Source organism: Dendrobates tinctorius, unplaced genomic scaffold (assembly GCF_039654945.1).
Source record: "Dendrobates tinctorius isolate UK_male_01 unplaced genomic scaffold, ASM3965494v1 ptg000003l, whole genome shotgun sequence".
NCBI lineage: Eukaryota > Metazoa > Chordata > Amphibia > Anura > Dendrobatidae > Dendrobates > Dendrobates tinctorius.
In genome coordinates, this window is record NW_027361671.1 from 27,783,034 (window position 1) to 27,796,033 (window position 13,000).

At 41.6% G+C, this 13,000-nt stretch overlaps 1 protein-coding gene across 1 annotated transcript in view; it reads right to left on the bottom strand.

Annotated features, from left to right (window-relative positions):
* Positions 1 to 2,579: 2,579 nt before the first annotated feature.
* Positions 2,580 to 13,000, bottom strand: part of ELL2 (elongation factor for RNA polymerase II 2) — a 54,641-nt gene continuing 44,220 nt past the window's right edge. The window contains exons 11-12 of the mRNA XM_073541695.1: positions 11,213 to 11,257; positions 2,580 to 7,268 (exon numbers count right to left, since the gene is read on the bottom strand). Of these exons, the coding sequence (XP_073397796.1) occupies positions 7,158 to 7,268; positions 11,213 to 11,257 (156 nt within the window). The 3' untranslated portion in view covers positions 2,580 to 7,157. The remainder of the gene's footprint in view (positions 7,269 to 11,212; positions 11,258 to 13,000) is intronic.

Consider the following 13,000-nt stretch of genomic DNA (forward strand, 5'->3'; position numbering starts at 1 on the left):
TAACATTGACCTTCTAAGCCCAGGGGAAGGGCAATCCAGCTGCCATGGTTCCCTGGAGGTTTCCCCCACAGGGTTTTTTTCCTCTCCTGACTGGCCTTCAGATGTATGGCTCTTCATGAGCCGAAGATTTTTGTGTACATTGGATTATTTGATATTTTGAGCGTTTGTGGGTCCTCGAAGTTGGTTTAAAGTTTGGAAGTGGGGATTCTTGCATTGCATAGATTTCTTTTTTGTGTGGTTGGTCTTGGTGAAGGTCTGGTGAAAAACATTGGGGATACCCGACGATGGAAGTCTATCACTTGGCGATGAGATTTGGGTGCACACGGCGACGGAAGCCGGGTGCACGATAACTGTGGGAGATTTTCGGGCACTCGGCGGTGGAAGCTGTGTGCACGTTAACGGTGCGAGGTAACCTCTTCCCTCGATTCATGGTGCTTCCAAGCCAAATAAAAATGCGGCCAGGAGGCTGGGGGGGAAGGGGCAAGGCCATGGTAAATCACCATATTTTGTTAACTTCGAGGACCACACCAAGTGTCTAATCATTAAATTGGCTGCTATAATCCAAAATAATGGTTGTGGCTTATTTGTTCGGGGAGGGGCGGTAATGGGAAGCCACGGGAAATTGACCTTCCAGGGTCATGTGTGGGGTAGGGTGGTGTGGTAGTCAATTGCTTCAATTTAAAAAGACTATCCACAGTATTCCTCAACTTCTTGACTTTATCATGCTATAGCAAGTCTCAATATGTTGCATTACCTGCAACCCCCCCTCCCAAAAAAAAGTGTCCTTTAGTGTCCAGCAATAGATTCGTAGCCAAATAAGTGGCACCCACATTATGGTCAGATGACAAACTCACAAGAAACTTGTCCAGTCTTTTTTTTGATGAGCCATGTCAGATGCGTTACGTCGCATGCTACAACAAGAAACCATGGAAAATTATTGGGTGAAGGACGACAGTGATCTTCACATTCCTATTGTTATTATTTGGGTTCTGTGTGACTAAAATCGAAGTCCCTCAAGAAAGGTGTTTTTGGGTCCTCAATAAAAGGTGTTATTGTTCCTATAATGCAGCCTTTTCCAATGCACTTACCGTAAATAGGAGAAACCAGAAACTACACTTAACTAAACAAAATTTCAGAGTATTGTAACAATTTTCAAGGGTACCAAAGGTTAGAGTTCCAAATGATGAAGCATTCAATTTTCTATTCCTGGAGGACTATATTGATGAGCTCAGCGAGAAAAATAAAATACTTCCTGTAGGTGCACTTATACATTTAAACCACATCACTAATATTGTATAGGATTCCCTTATGCCATCAAAACACATCTTTCCTATCAAGGAATGGTGGATCCTAGTGTCAATCATATTCAGTACAATGGAGCAGCACTCCATAAGGTTGTGGTTATGCTTCACGTCATATCTGTTGGAACATTCAAATTAGAGCATATCATTTGTCATATTGACTGCACAGCAACATTTCAGGTAAAATACCCTTTGTCAAGCTTGTGGCAGAATGGGTATGGCATCTTACCCAGCTGAAGCAATGTACGTGCAATCAGCCAGTCTAGGCAGGGTTCGGAGTCTCCAGGGGGTCTGCAAGAGAACTAACCAGTACAAAGCAAGCAGTAATGTGTAGGAAAGAAAATTCAGAAGTCCTTTATTTTAAATCCATAAGTCCATAAAGATATTAAATCAATGCTTTCTGGTGCAACACCTCAATCACATCACTACGATTAAGGACATTTGTTGTGCCAGAAACGCATTTGTCTGTATGGAGATACTAATTTTAATGGATTTATAATTAAATGACTTATTTTTCTGGATGATGTGCCAAATTTCCCCTTTCCAGCATTTTCACTTGCTGCCCTGCACCAGCAGGATCAGGCACCGACTGGCTTAATATTCTCAGCTGTGCATCCCACAGACAAGCGCTAAACTCCAGTGCTTTGCCAAGCGCTAAAGGCCCGTTACACAATGTCCCAGCGATTCCACCAATGATCCGACATGCGATCAGGATCAGCGAGCAAGCTGGTTTCCAATGTAAACAGCGGATATCCAAGAGTTGCACCCACAGCTCTTGGTTACCTGCTGTATACCTTGGAAACCAGCGTCGCTGATTGCTGGTCTCTCACTGCCACACGCAGCAATGCGTGCTGGCCAGCGGGAGACCAGCGGTCAAAAAACGGCCCAGGACGATCCTGCACGATCAGCGATACCTGGCAGGGGGGCCGGTCACTAACATGTCACAGCGAGATCGCTGTGGCATCACAAAATCACTGTGACAGGGCCTTAATGCACCCATCAGCCCCACATGTACAGATCCTTTGGTAGGTACTAACTGTGGCATTCTTGAGACTGTTTACTTGCCCTACCATTTTGTAAACGTTTTGACCTTGTCTTCTAGCCATTGCATTATGGACCTTGTCAGAGTTGCTCAGATATGTTTCCCGATTTTTCCACAACAACTTTAAAAACTGACTGTTCACTTGCTGTTTGATATATTCCACCCCACAAGTAGTGCCATGGTCATGAGATAGGTAAAGCAAACAGTCATCAATGGGAAAATAAAACATAACTCAATTTTATGATGCTCAAAGTTAACATTTTATTAAACAACTGATTTTCTTTCAACACAGTGGGGTAACATTGGCTCAAAAATTAGCTAAAAATACCCCAAATCCATTTTACCATTGAGATTTTTAATACAGCATTGTCTGGAACATTTAAAAAAAAAAAGTTACAATTTGTGCAGGGTCAACAGCCATGGTAAAATCCAGTTACTCTAATGTATTGTTTTAACACACAGTGTCATTTAGAGTAGCTCTGTAGAGACAAGCTTAATGATGTACATTTGGGAAAATGCGTCCAACAAAGAGCATACAGGAATCCTTCATACAATGGAGTTCTTAAAACTCTTCTCAGGCTGTGTTTAAATGGGGCATGGGTATTGAGAATGGATTTCTGTAAATGCAATCATCTGGTTGTACACCTCTGCTTTGGCAAGGCAGCTCTTCGGGACAGAATGCAAAGCCGAACATGCTTGTGATACATTTGCCCGTGAATGGCATAACATATCCCCGTTTGGACGAATGGAAGGACTGTGAATCTCAAATCAATCACCTTATTTGAGGCAACTGTATTCGTCCCACATTGTTGCTACACAGGCAAATGGTCAAATACAAGAGACAATTATCAAACCAGTTGCACGTTTGAAGGCTCTTCACATTCAAACTGAACAGAAGGGAACAATCAGATATTAATCCTTCCTAAATTACACATTCCCCTCACAACATACAATAAAAAAAAGTAAAATGGAAGGATAACAATGATTTACAAAACAGTAAAAGGCAAGTACCCTCTATGACAAGGTAATACATAGAAACAAGTGTGATCTAACAGTAAACAGTTCAACTAAAACTATTGAGACCATTCGAGACTGGGGAGAATAATATTTCCCAATTTCATTGATAACTTCACATTTTTCAGTGGCAATGAGTTGTAAGATGCAGGTATACATTAAACTTATCCACAAAATGTCAATCTAGTTGGACTTCACACAACACAACCGATATAAACCATGCATTACCAACAGTCCTCGGTCTGCTTGAAGACCCCGAGACAACCCTAGAAGGGCACGAAGTCTTCTAATTTTGTTATAAGTCACTTATGAAATCAATACTGCAAAGGTCTTAGGAGAATTGTTTGTTCAAAACAAGGAATGTGATACACAAAGTATATTACTATAGAAAAAAAAAGTTAAGTTTTTTTGGTTTAAGACTAGGTGACCGTAGCTCTTATGTGACATGTTGCCTGATGTAGAAGACTTGTTCTCCTTCTGAATTGCCTGTCACAGTAAAATTGGGGCATGATCGTTACTGGTGCTGAAACATCCAAATGTTTTTGTATCGGAGAAGTTTTTCTTTGTCAACCTCTACCCATCACAAAAACCACCAGTCAGATGCAGTTTCTGACTTTCCAGCACTGGAATTCATTGAACGCGACTATTGTCAGCCACTTTGAGGTGAAGCTCTGGGGCAAACCCAAGTATGATTTTACCAGCTGTACTCGCATCACGCTGTAGTATAGCCTTCAAATGAAGGCAAGACATTAGACCATTATGCCATTCAGTTGCTAGTTGCAACATGTCTACAGCTTCTACATCAGGCAAATGTTAGTAGTAGCATTAAAGTTTACACATTGCAGTCAGAAGACACCAGCGGCCTAATACATTACGTCTAATGAAAGTATGGGACGGCTGCCTGCAGAAAAACATTCAGAACTGGAAGCCGACTGATTGCTATAAACAGCTCCCTCTTATTGTTTTCATACATGACCTCACCCAGTTTGTGGATTAGGCCAATATGTATCACAAGAATGTAGAGTCCATTCACTCAGAATAAATTAAAGCATTTGCCACCAGAGACTTGATGCTTCATGTAATATTGTTCCCACCCACAAAATTAGTCACATATTGAAGGCAGCTATAATTTAAGGACAATGCAGGGATTTGCTTTAATGCACAAAAACGTATATTAATTCAGAAATGTGTTTTCCAGCATTGATACATTGCCTTGTAAACCAGAAAGTGTGCCAGAAAAGTGGAATTGGATTAAAAAGGTATGGACACAGCCAACAGCTACAGGTCATTCATGGAGGGACTTCGTACTTAGTTTTTTCCATGCTGAATTTGGATGGCAAAAAAAAAAAAAAAAAAAATGTAGAATGCAAATGTAAGATGTCTACACAGAAGATACCTTGCACTGAAAGTAGGTAACAAGGTTATGCTTAAAATTTGCTTGTATAATTTGAGTGATAATCAATAGCCATTGTACAAATTTGTACAATCCGGTATCAACAAGGAAAAATAAGGATTTGGCATGACTGATCCGTTTACACGGAGATAAAGTGACAAAAGTGCGTCTCCTCTACCCATTCTTTCTGGGGAGGTTTGAAGGCTGTTGGCTCAACACTATAAATCACCTGCTAACCTGTGTGTGGACAGCTTAAAGGGTTATTCCCAAAATCACACATTATCCCCTATCCAAGGGATAACTTGCAGATCACTAGGGTGTCCCAGTGGTTGGATCAGCAAGTTTACCCATAGATGGGGGGGGGGATCTGCAGCAGCCCCATCTTGAACAGGGCAGAGGTGCCCATGTTTGACCTCCACTCTATTCATTGTCTATGAGATTGCCAGAGACGCAAAGCGCTGTGCTTGTTTATTTCTAGCAGTCCCATTTACAAGGAATGGAGGGGAGACCAAGTGTGCACCTCAGCACCATTCAAGACGCAGCTGCAGAAACTGGAGATCTCAGCAATCAGCAAGGTTTATTCTATCCAATTCGATTTTATGTTTAGCTATGAAGTGTTAGGTGTAAATTGTTATGTTCATGGATTATTACAAACTGTTCCATCCTTATCTAAAAACTGAATAATGGCTTAGAAAGGGGACGCTAACACCTTTTTTAAAATGCAGCATTTAAGTAAACTCTGAAATGTAGTCTGGATTTGTAAAGCTTTTACTTGTGGATTAGAAATGCAAGAAATTTTATAACCCCCCCCCCCCCTCCATGAAAGTGGTTTTTGACCTCTGAACAGCTGCACAATGCCGTCTCTTGTGTACCGCCAGTAGCACTGATGGCGCACACGACACGCTACATGGAGCCATCACATGGTCTTCATTTAGGATTCCTTAACAGCACAATCCTTCTGGTTTACAGAGACACGAGAGCAAGCACGTTTAATGCTGGAGGCAATGTTTATTACAGATACTGACAAGCTTTTTTTTGGCAAATATTCCAATAATCACATCAGTAAACATTATATCTCCCTTTTTCATTGGCAGCACTTATGAGGGAAAAAAATGGATTTTGGTTTACCCAGAACGCAAAGAAAATCCAAATAAAGTGTTCCCATATGGAATTTTTTTTTTTTTTTTAGTTTTAACGTAAACTGATACATTGCATGAAATGCAACTTTGTGCTGTCTGATGATCACAGTATATCTTAAAGTTAAATATATCTGTACTTTAGTTAAGCTCCTGGTTCGCAGGAGGAAAAAGAAATCTTTAAATATACATGTAGGTAAATAGCTTCTTTGCATAATTTTTTTTTTTCAAAAATACTTTATATCCGTATATAAATAAGTTACCTACATGGTTACATTTCTTAATGTGTCACCCGAAAAGGTTTCTTGGTTACACCTCTTCACAAGAAGTAAACCTTCCCCCCTTCTTTACAGAAAGGGCCCCGCTTGGTTTGATACCCGCTCCCTCATTAACCCTCCCTTCACTCCTTGATTTCAATCATGCTGACAGGACAAGTTCTTGAAATGGAAATTCTTACGTTTTCCACAATACGAGTAGCAAAGTCATAGGAAAAACCCATACAATAACACACGCCAGTTGTTTAAAACCTGAGCGTTTGGCCTATTACATAGCAGCTTTGTGATTTCATCATGCATGCTCACACCCACGCAATCCTTGCACACGTACAAGTACACTCCTAGACGCTGATAGGCCACAGTGTGCTTCCCGTTGCTTTAATAAGAGGGGAAGCGGTGTAGCTAATACTTAACTACACTACATATAAACAGGCAAACACCTTAAGGCATCCATTGAAGTGGGGGGGGGGGAGGAGGGTATGATTTCAAAGTTGAAGTTTAGGTTAGGTTAAGGACAGATGTACTTTTTTTTCATATAATTATTCTGTCTCTTAACCCTTAATATTTGTTTCTGATTTGTGTTTTTTTTTAAATACATTTTTTGTGCAAATTTTTTAAACCTTCAACCATTTATAGTTGAAGAGCTTGCATTTAAGAAAGGTCAGAAGACAGACATTTATCCAAAAAGCACATTATGCTACATAAAACTTAGAATGCGCAGTTTATCAAGTATAGTCACTGGGGTGCCAGTAGGTATACTGATTTCCACAGATAAATGAGAGTCCAGAGGAGGAAGTGGAGAAAGCAGCTTTTAAATAAGCAGGATAAAAGGTAAGGTTGGGCAACAGGAGAAGGAAAGAAAAGAGAAAAAAAACTCAGTTTTGCTAATACTGAAACTCTTGAAAAAGTTTCTTTGCTTTATCCTAGCGTAACACATCTGGAATTTTAAATAAATAACGTTAAGTATTCACATCTTGTTTAAGCAGAGCTTTAGTGCTAGGACTCTGCCCGTTGTTGGTCAAATTCTCCTATTAGTTTTTTGATGTGCGCAAGCTTGTTGTGCAGGTATTGACATCGAAATTTTTCTTCATAATAGTTCGGACTTGCCTGGAAAGAAAAGAGAACATATGTCAGCTTCCAAAACAAGTATCCCACTTCTCATGTACAGCAATTAACCCCTTAGTGACAGCCAAATTTTAAAAATCTGACCAGTGTCACTATGTGGTAATAACTCTGGAACGCTTTGACAAAATCCAGTGATTTTGAGATTGTTTTTCGTGACACATTATACTTTATGATCATGGTAAATTTAGGTTCACATGATTTGTGTTTATTTATAAAAATATAAGAAACTTGACAAAAATGTAAAAAAATTTAAGTAATTTTCAAACTTTGAATGATTATCCCTTTAATTCAGATAGTCATACCATAGCAAAACTTAAATAATATTTCCCACATGTCTGCTCTACATTAGCACCATTTGCAAAATGTTATTTTTATTTTGTTAGCATTTTAGGAGGTTGAAACATGTAGCAGTAATTTTTCATGGAAATTTAAAAAAAATTTTTTAGGGACCTTTCCAGGTTTGAAGTGACTTTGGGGGATATATATATATATATATATATATATATATATATATATATATATATATATATATATATATATATATATCCCAAAAGTGATAGCATTTTAAAAACAGCACCCCCTGACATTGAAAACTGCTGTCAGGGAGTTTAACACTTTAGGTACTTTTCAGGAATTAATACAAAATGGCATGAAAGGAATGAAAGTTATTTTTACCACCTAAATGTTGCTGACTTTTGAACAGGTCAGTGTAGCCGGCAGACTAAGGACGCATGAATTGCCATGGCAAACATCAGGACCACACAATCATGATCTCAGAGGGCCAAATGGGATAAAGAGGGAGAAGCCAGCAGCATTTAAGGGGTTAAACAGATATGGACAGTGACAACACTGATCAAGGCTAATGCAGCAAGTTGTCAGCTATAGTGTACAGCTGACAGATGCTGGATGGTCACCGGTAGGAGGAGGATATCCTCTTATATTTCAGGTCAGTTAAAAGACGCATTGACGGTCATTAAGGGGTTAATGGCGCTATATAAATATCCCCAAGATGCAGAATGGTAGCTGTCAGGCTGTACAGCAGACCATTATGTCCCTTACTCGCCCTATACGAGTGCTCGGCCAAGCACTGACTTTGGAAACTGAGAAAAGAAGATGTTGCCAGTCTCCTCCTGTAGTGGACTCTCACCGCTGAAGACAAAGGATCAGGCATTGAGCTTCCAATTTCCTGATTGTTGTCTCTAATGAACCCTTAAAGGGAGTTTCCATGCCAATGATAAATAAGGAAAATAACTTCAATAGCAAGATACCTTACTAATGTATATCTTTGGCGCCGTTTCATTGGTTAATGCTCTAGACCTGTGTCTTCTACGACACTTCTGGTCCTGTCCTCAAACAGCGCACCTTAACCCCTTTACGACCTATGATGTATAGGTACGTCATAGGTCAGTTTCCTCTGATGCGGGCTCTGGCGCTGAGCCCGCATTGTTTTTGACATGACAGATTTGATCAGTTGTAATGTGCCTTTAACAGCCACGGGTGGAATTGCGATCCATATGCGGCAGCTAACATGTTAAATGCCACTGTCAATCACTGATAACAGCATTTAACTCGTGCTTACCAGAAGAGTAACAAACCCTGCCCATCGGCACCCTGGTGACATTATCGCGGGGTACTGATGGGCTGGCATAACAGCTGAGGGTCTGTAGAAGACCCCCCCCCATGCCTATCATTGCAGATCACTTATGTATGCCGGCCCATGGCTGGCGTTCATAGGAGATCATGTTGGCTACACAAAGGGCTGAAGACCTACTATGTGTAGTACAAGCGGTTGGATGATTACAGCTTCAAATCTCCCAAGGGGACAATTGAAGGAAGTAAAAAGTGTAAACAAAGTTCAAATCACTCCTTTGCCCCATTCAAAATGAAATTGGCATCACTGCGTTCAGAAATGCCAAATCAAAATCTAAACTAAATCAGATCGGTAAATGGCGTAACGAGAACAAAAACAAGCCAGAATTACACTTTCTTTGGTTGCCGCAACATTGAAAAGAAATGCAATAACTGGTGATCAAAACCTCGCATCTACTCCAAAATGGTATCCATAAATACCGCAGCGCGCCAAAACCCCACCAAGCTCTAGATCACAAAAAAAACAGAAGCTACGGGTCTCAGAAAATGGCTTTTTTTTAATACAAACATGAATTTTTTCACTACCCAAGAAAAAAAAACTTCATAATTACCTGGAGAATCATAATGGCAGGTTAGTTTTTACCACTTAGTGAAAATGGTAAAAAAAAAAATTTCACCGCACTTGTAATTTTATCCCCAGTTTTCCAGTACACCATATGGTAAAATCAATGGTGTCTGTCAAAAGAACAATTTGTCCCACAAAATACAAGCCCTCACATGGCCATTTTGTTATTTCTGTTTCTAGGGAGAGCAAAAACTGAAAACCCCAAAATGGAAAATCAAGGTTGTGAAGGGGTAAGTGGGCATGCAACTGATCGAAGGGACCAGGCTCACTGTTCATTTCAATATTAAAGCCAACCTCATTTACCCAATGCATACAAAAGTGGGCTGACTTTGCAATTAAATTAGTAGTCTGCTAGGCTCAGATGTCAGCACAGGAAGGGCAGCAGTAGGGGCAGGGAGCAAGTATCAGAGCGGTGACCGGCAGATCAGGGCACTGGGGTTAATTGGAACATATGTAAGGTATCTAACTTAAAGATCAAAGTTATATTTATGGACTGGAAAAGCCCATAATGTCAAGTTTTATGCTTTGATGAGCAGACACTTGTACCTTGCAATGTGCTTTTATATACACACACACACACACAATGTACAGGGCGGCTGTCTTCTGCTCCGCACAATATCACCCCCAATTTATACTTTGTATATGAAATTTGTTTATAACTTTTTATACCACAAACAATAGATATAATACATGGTGTTTGAAGTGTACTCTGGAGGATCAGAAAAGTATATTAGGCCTATAGACATGCCTTAATGTAAATAAACACATCAATAGCAGTGGTGTATCACCAGCCATCACTTCCAGAAATGTTAAACAATCTGTCAGTAAGTTGCCATCTGAGGACAGCATGAGGTAGGGGCAGAGGCACTAATTTCAGTGATGTTAATTAAGCTGTGCCTTTTAATGCAATGAGTTATTTGAAGCATGCCCCCTCTGATAAGCAGCTCGCCATCAATAGACAATATACACAAAGCTGTGGTGGTAGTGGGGGGCTGCAGCATTGAGAGCTGCAGCTGTAAACTGATCCATCATTGGAGTCAGGGTCTCTTCCTACTTCAGGCTGCTCTCAGACGAGGCAGCAAAACAAACCCTGCTGACAGATTCCCTTTAAGGCCGGTTTCACATTAGCGCATTTTCAGCGCGCGCACGGCCGGGGGTAGCTCCGCCCCCGATCCGGCTCTCTGCCCGGCGTGCCCGCCCCTTGCTTGTAGCGCCGCCTCCTAGCGGACAGCGGCGCCTGCGATCGGCGCACCCTATCTTTAGCATAGGGTGCGCAGATCGTGCGCAGGCCGTGCGCTAGTTGCGCTTTGACCTGCGCTGCGCACTTTTGACGGTGCGCCGTGCGCGCCAAAATCAAACTTTTCGGATTTTGGCGCGCACGGCGCACCGTCAAAAGTGCGCAGCGCAGGTCAAAGCGCAACTAGCGCACGGCCTGCGCACGATCTGCGCACCCTATGCTAAAGATAGGGTGCGCCGATCGCAGGCGCCGCTGTCCGCTAGGAGGCGGCGCTACAAGCAAGGGGCGGGCACGCCGGGCAGAGAGCCGGATCGGGGGCGGAGCTACCCCCGGCCGTGCGCGCGCTGAAAATGCGCTAATGTGAAACCGGCCTAAGGGACCTACATTGATCTGAAGTAGTCTATCAGAATAAAACCCATATAAGTGACAATATATTTTATTTGTTACATTTTATATTGTGGTAGAAATTCTTACCGCTCTAAATTTGTTGTACTCCTTAATAACCTCTCGATGTACAATCTGCAAAGAGAAATAAACATTTTAAAACAAACCCCACAACAAAAAAACTACAAAAAAAACAAGCCTTCAAGATAATCCCTGTGGAATTCAGGGGACCAACACCTGTCATCACATCCAGTGTACATGCAATTATTTTTTGGGGGTAGGTTTAAAGGGGTGGAGGGCGACTCAATGAGGGCACTGTACAACTTTTGGCTCATGCTCAGTAACAACGTGATGAAACGTATTAGGCTATGTGCACACGTAGTTTGAGGTCCTGCAGATTTTGCAGTGCGGATTTCTAAAAATCCGCAGGTAAAATCTCAGGTCAAAAGACCTGCGGATTAGCCTGCAGTTTCACGCCTCTATAATGGAGGTGTGAAACCGCAGCGGAATCTGCACAAAGAATTGACGTGCTGCGGATTTGAACCCGCAGCAAATCCGTGCGGAAAAATACGCAGCATGTGCACAGCATTTTTCAGGTTACCAGTGAAAACAAAGGTACTGTACAACGCACCTAAATCTGCTGCGAACCCGCAGAGCCTGAAACGCAGCAGATCCGCAGCAGAATCCGCACCGTGTGCACATGGCCTTAGCCAAGAGTAACCAATCTTAAGAGAACCCATTACCAGGTGAAATGTGGCCGATATTAGCCTTTTCATTCCCAATACTCCCACTGAATATTCAGGTTTTCTTTACAAGGGAACTGCACTTGCAGATAACAGTCCGTATCTCTGGAATTGTATGAAATATCTAAAAAAAGAATACTCAAGGAAGCAAACCTAAAGCTACAGTATAAGCTTGGCATGTCTGACATAGTGACAAGTGCTCTTTTGAAGTGAACATTGACATAAAATGATTTTCACATCTGTTAGGGCAAGTTAATCTTAACCACTAATATGTCAGCTGCAATCTTCACTCTGAATTACAAAACCCAACACATGGTTTGCAACTCGCTGCTACTGTCTTTACGGCATGTTCCTCCCATACAGGCTACAAGTCAGGTCTCAATGTGCACAATATGCAGCCTTCGAGCTCTCTACACTAGCACTGTCATACTAACGTAGTCAAAATTGTTGGTACCCATCGTTTAATGACAGAAAAACCCACAATGACCCCATTGTGGGTTTTTCTGTCATTAAACGAGGGGTACCAACTATTTTGACCACGTGTGTATGACTTCCCCTACAATAGCCGTTTATCTCCTGATCACAATGCTGAGGGGTACGAGATCTGTACCCTAGAATGCTGCCTGTAATCCCCTTAAATGCTTTGCGTTCAGCTCTGCCACTACTTCGCTTATGTGATCCCATCATTAACCCTTTCGCGACACACGCCATTCATTTACTGCGAATGTCATGTGTCTCCTTTGATGTGGGCTCCAGTGCTGAGCCCACAACTTCCTTGGCAAATGTCAGCTGCTTTGAACAGCCACGTGTGTAATCACGATACACCTGCGGCTGTTAACCTGATAAATGCCGCGGTCAATCTGATTGTGAGGATGTGATCGCACTGGAAGAGCGTCACTAATCCTGCCCATCGGCGCCCGCGTCACATGACCATGACTCGTCCATGGGTTGGCATTACAACCCGGCGTCTGCAGCAGCAAGTGAGCAAGGTGATCAGATTATCGCAGCATCTAGTCTCCCATTGAAGCAAGTGAAAAGTAAAAAAAAGTTTTTAAAGATATATAAAAAAAAATTTTAAATTCAAATCAACCCCCTATCTATAGCTATTAAAAATACTGATATTTGGTATCACCGC